At 44.9% G+C, this 6,000-nt stretch overlaps 1 protein-coding gene across 1 annotated transcript in view; it reads left to right on the top strand.

Annotated features, from left to right (window-relative positions):
- Positions 1-2,706: 2,706 nt before the first annotated feature.
- The window catches only part of hip1rb (huntingtin interacting protein 1 related b), a 100,579-nt gene continuing 97,285 nt past the window's right edge, over positions 2,707-6,000 (top strand). The window contains exon 1 of the mRNA XM_055655668.1: positions 2,707-2,921. Coding sequence (XP_055511643.1) covers positions 2,829-2,921 — 93 coding nt within the window. The 5' untranslated portion in view covers positions 2,707-2,828. The remainder of the gene's footprint in view (positions 2,922-6,000) is intronic.

Raw genomic sequence — 6,000 nt, 5'->3', positions numbered from 1 at the left:
TCAGATTACCAGAATATTTGAAAGCACCATATGGTGCAGACAGACATTTGTGGATTCAATACAAACTCTGGGGGAGAGGGAGGACAAGGATGAGGAAAGATAATTCCTACAGTATCCACAAGGTGGTGCGATCTCATACACTTGTATCGCTCTGGTCTGGTCATTTTAATGGGAAAGACAAAAATAAGCAACAAACATTTTGAAGGAAATGTGGAAAATGTATTTTTCCTAATTTTCCCTAAGCACCTAATATAAACTTGCAGGTCTCAGGATTTTTAACATAACACACCAGCTATCTGTACAACGAAGGATCTCGACCCAAAAACCTCACTTGCTACATTTAACATGGATGTTCCTCAATCCAGGAGAATTTCTTTCAGCCAAACTCTTTCCAACTGGTTCAGAGTCTTAAACAACTCCTGGTGGCAATGTTTTAATGTGTCTCTGATATTCCAACTGTTCATGTCACGTATTCCAACTACTTCAAAGTCTACACTGTCCAGGTTTTCAGTTTTAGTTGAGTAAAATAAAACTTGCCCCACATACCTATCCATGTTCTCCAGAAATGCTGCCTGACCTGCTGAGTTACTCCAGCACCTTGTATCCTTTTGTGTAAACCAGCATCTGCAATTCCTTGTTTCTACATCTCGAAATTTCGAGCACCTTTGTTTAAGTTCTTGCTTTCATTTCATTTGCTCAATTTTACATTATGCTTATGCCTACAAATTCTGATGATGTGGCCTTTTACACCACATGGCAAGTGCTCAGATGGCATTTATTTCCTCTCATGACGCTAATAGTCTTTGTTTACCTAAAATGACATTCAGTTTGTTTCTGAACAGTGTGTTTGCCGTGTGTGCAATCTCATTTGCAAATCCTTACATGCTTATTCCATTGTCTGGCATCTCTGGTAGGTTGCCTCCTGTTTCATTTATGAGTATAAGAAATAAACTAAGACCAAGTTAATGTGGGAGCTACAAGGAACTGCAGATCCTTGATTACAAAATAGATACACAGAGCTGGTGTAAATCAGTGGGTTCGGCAGCATCTCGAGAGAACATGGATTGCTAACCTTTCAGGTTGGGACCTTTCTTCCCCAAAATGTCGCCTATCCATGTTCTCCAGAGATATCCGCTGAGTTACTTTAGCACAGACTATTTTTCAGGCTAGTATTGGATGCTTACAAGGTTAGTTATTTAAAAAATGACAGTACAAATCATGTTTTGAGTGCATTTAAGGTTTAAATTTAGGTTTACTGTTGTCATGTGTACCAAGGTGCAGTGAAAAACTTTGCTTCGCATGCTGTCTGTCAGTTAATAGAATACATAAATCAAGCCAAACGCATGTAAAATAGGTAGGATGAAAGGGTAGATACAGAGTACAGAATATAGTTCTCAGCATAATAGCACAACAGTTCCAGAGACAATATGTACTGTATTTCCTAATTTTTAAATCATGAGTCCATTTTAAGGACTGAAGGAAAGCAGGGTTGAACAACTGTTACAATGCACAGCATGTAGAAACACCCCCACGTGTAGATTGTCTCATGTTCAAGGTTAGTCTTTACAAATTGACTGTGGAAATCATGTTTTATTTGCATTTTATTTTTATTGCCATATGTTCTGAGGTACAGTGAAAAGCTTTGATTTGCATATTCAATGATATCATACATAAATACAATCAAGTCAAAGTCAAGTACAAGTTGAGCAAAGGGGCAGATTCAGAGTGCAGAATATAGTAAGCATTGTAGCGCATCAGTTCCAGAGACAAAGTCCAATGTCGGCAATGGGGAAGAGGTGAATTGGACAGTACCAGAGCTAATGGAAGGACTGTTCAGAAGCCCAATTCTGGCACCACTGATTTCAGTAACAGTTTATATCAAAGATACTCCTTGGTTTATATTGTCATAACAAGTCTTAGTAGCCTTATTTAAAATAAGAACATGTTTCAGTGTTTGGGAGTGACTGAGATAGGAATCCAAGAGAAAATCAGTTATAGGAAGAACTGTTTAGAAGCTTGATAAGAGTGGGGTAAAAGTGTACTGCTTAAGTAAGGTTTGCTGTATGATTTTACCAGATTGTATGTAAAAACAGAATTTCACTGCATCTAGGTACATATGACAAAGTATCTAAGAGCACAACAGTTCCAGAGACAATATGTACTGTATTTCCTAATTTTCCACAGTCAGTCTGAAGAAGGGTTTCGGCCCGAAACGTTGCCTATTTCCTTCGCTCCACAGATGCTGCTGCACCCGCTGAGTTTCTCCAGCATTTTTGTGTACCTATGACAAAGTATCGTTGAATCATTCAACCCTAAATATACATTTTTAATTCTCAATAACGCTTATTTTTAAAATTAATAAAATGCTTCATCTCTGCAAGTGGGCTTTTTTTTCAAACCTAAAAAATAAACTTTATTCAGAATAAAAATATATATACAAAATTTAAAAATCTGGGAAAACAGCTCACACATTCTCAGCAAAGATCGTATAGCGAAGATCTGCTGTAAGATCTTTGATTCTCAGTGTCTACACAGTCAGTAGTCACAGTGAGGAGTGTGGGTAGTGTAGGCAGGTCGCCTCAGTGCAGACCTCAGCTCACCTCCCCACCCTCCTGTAGCCGTGGCCGCTCCGCCCCACGCCGCCGTCCTGCCCCGCCCTCGCCCCGTGCACGCGGACGGGCGCGCGCACGCCGTCGCTCGCGAGCTGTTCCCCGGGGACGCGGGCGCGCGCCGCCACCACCACCAGCAGCAGCAGCAAAGCAGCAGCAGAAGCAACAGAGACATCGTCGCCTGTGCCGCATCGGGCGGCAGCCAGGAAGACTTTCCCCATGAACACCATCAGACAAGTGCCGGCCAAGGTTCTGCACCGCCGCTCGGTGCACAGCCTGGAAGCGGAGCGGGAGCAGTTTGACAGGCAGCAGGTACACATACAGAGGGAGGGAGGGAGGGAGAGAGGGATCGCGGCCAGGCGGCAGGTACAATGCAGAGAGAGGGAGAGGGGGGGGGGGGGGGGGGGGGGAGTGAGTGAAGCGAGAGAGAGCGCGCAGGCAGGGGAGAGATGGAGATACAGGGAAAGAGAGGGGGGAGCGCAGGAAGACAGGGGAGAATAAATGGGGGGGGGGGGGGGGGGGGGGGGGGGGGGGAGAATAGGGAGGGGGAGCGCAGGCAGGGGAGATATAGAGATGGAGGGAAAGAAAGAGAACAGAGACTTGGACAGTACCAGAGAAGGGAGAAGTAGCAGAGAAGGGATATAGAAACACTAGGGGGGAAAGCACAGGCAGGAAGGAAAGAGATAGAGGGAGAATACAGACAGGCAGAGGAGAGAGAGCACAGGCAGACAGTGGGTGCAACACAGCACGTTCCCTCCCTCTGTGGATAGACTAACGCCTGGATACACTGCAGGGGAGCTCAGGTAGGCAGGTGTGCGGAGAAAACCCGGGCAGGCAGGAGGGAGAGACACGGAGAGGAAGAAATAACACAGACAGTGGGTATAATGCAGTGTGCCCCGGTGTTAGGATATGTAGAGGGACCGAGGGAGAAAGCCCAGGCCAACAGGGGATATATCGAGGGAGAGAGAAAGCACAGAGTGTACACAATGCGGAATGTACCCAATACAGAGTATACTCGGGGGTTATGAGTGAGAGGGAGAGCCCAGGCAGTTTTCTTTTTACATAACAAAGTGCTGGAGTAACTCTGGGTCAGGCAGCATCTCTGGAGAACGTGGATAGGTGACATTTCGGATGGGGATCCTTCAGACCAATTAAACAAAAATTAACCAATGGACTAATTAAATGAATGCAAAGAGAGTTCGGGTTGGCAGTGGGGGTGGGGAGATAGAGAGAGTGACAGAAGGCATGGTACACCCAGACAAAAGGATACCCACTGTGAGGGAGAAAGCCCAGCCAACGGGAGGGAGTGGGAGCTCAGATAGTACAATTAGATTGTATTCAGTTATTGGAATCAATTCAGGGAGCGGAGGGGAGAATCAAGGAGGGAGGGAGGGAGGGAAGGATGGAGGCAGTTGATGCAGGTAAATAAATGGCTCAATTGTCACAAGGAATCATCCTCGCTCCAACATTCGCCATCTTCCAGCTTTGAGTAGTTTTACTCCTGTTTATTTATCTTGTTTAACAATGATAGAGAGTTCTGCAAGAATCTAGGTGACACTGGGAACTTTATTGATCGGTGCCCGGGGGGGGGTGAGTGAAATTGGGGTTTTCTGCAGATGCAATGTTGACGGGGACACACCGGAGGTGGTCATAAACTGCCGCCATCCGTTTATTTCACCCGGTTTCGCAAACCTTTGGACGTGACGATAGTGCTACTCACTGCCCCCGCCTTTGTCGGCTGCAAATATTGACATTGCCAGCGTCAGTTTACAAACTGCTCTGCCTGGATTCGAGCCACCTCGCTGAAGGTGACAGGCCAGGGGCAGTCACGTCTCTGTTATAGGGGTCTCTTGCTTCTCACTGTGAAATGGGCAGGCACTTGTCAGACAGAAGCTTCAACTCTCAATTGTTGCGTGTTCATTCGGTCCAGGAGCCGGTCTGTCAAGTCTCCAGCTACGTGTGGTCAGATGTTGCTAAATGGTGCCGGAAATGACCAGTTAAATGAGTCCCTTAACCATTGACAAAATACACGTAGAACCAAGGAACTGCAGACGCTGGTTTACAAAATGGGAAACAACGTTTCTGGAGTAACTCTGGGTCAGGCAGCATCTCTGGAGAACGGGGATAGGTGACATTTCGGATGGGAACCATTCAGACCAATTAAACAAAACCTTTAACCAATGAACTAATTAAACGAGTCCCTCAACGAATTGACCAATTAAATGAAAACATAGACACAAAATGCTGGAGTAACTTGGTGGGTCATGCAGCATCTTCTGGAGAAAAAGGATAGGTGATGTTTTGGGTCGAACATCACCTATGTTCTTCAGAGATGCTATCTGACCCATTGAGTTACTCCAGCATTTTGTGTCTCTTTGGTATAAACCAACATCTGCAGTTCCTCTTTATTACATGACCATTATGAGTCGCATAACCAACTGAGCAATTAAAATCTGCTTGCCCCTTGTAGTGTCATGACCAGTTGCATCCATGTCTAAGGATAGGTGCTGCAAATCATATCTGTAAAAGTAGCATCCAATGTTGCCCTGTTGTAACATTAGCTCCATGTGCATGTGATATCCTAGCAGGATATTTTTAAATGAGGATGTCAAAGGCCAAGATTTGGCTTTAACCAATTCAGAATTTAGCTTGGTTTGACTTCGATGTTCAGTCTGAAAGGTTCAAGGGTTTAAAAAAAAATCCTAATTTCCATGAAGTACTGGCTTTTAATACTAGATATTATTTTACAGCGGTGCAAAATGTCACTTCATAGAACCATACAGCCCCTGGAACCAGGCCTGCTGGCCCAACCTGCCCATGCTGACCAACATGCCCCATCTACACTAGTCCCACCTGCCTGCACTTGGTCCATAACCCGCTAAACTTATCCTATCCATGCACCTGTCCAAATGACCCTCAAATGAAATGATTGTACCTGCCTCAACTATCTCCTCCGGCAGCTTGTTCCCAATACCCACCACCCTTTGTGTAAAGAAAACCTCTCAGGTTCCTATTAAATCTTTTCCCCGCTCACCTTAAACGTATGTCCTTTTGTTCCCAATTCGCCATCTCTGGGAAAGACTCTGTGCATGCACCCGATCTATTCCTCTCATGATCTTGATCTCTATAAGATCACCGCTCATCCTCCTGTGCTCCAAGGAATAAAGTCGAAGCCTGCTCAACCTCTCTCTAAAGCTCAGACCCTTGAGTCCTGGCAACATCCCTGTAAAATGTCTTGGTCTTAGAAGGAGGATGATATGTTGCATATTGAACAGAGATAATACAATCACCTAAATCCCATTTAGATTAGATTAGATTAGATTAGATCCTTTAATAATCCTTTACAGGAAATTACAGTGCCACAACAGCTTCAAGACGACATAACACCACA

This window comes from Leucoraja erinacea, chromosome 25 (genome assembly GCF_028641065.1).
Source record: "Leucoraja erinacea ecotype New England chromosome 25, Leri_hhj_1, whole genome shotgun sequence".
Lineage (NCBI taxonomy): Eukaryota > Metazoa > Chordata > Chondrichthyes > Rajiformes > Rajidae > Leucoraja > Leucoraja erinaceus.
This window is presented reverse-complemented; position numbering and strand designations above follow the sequence as displayed.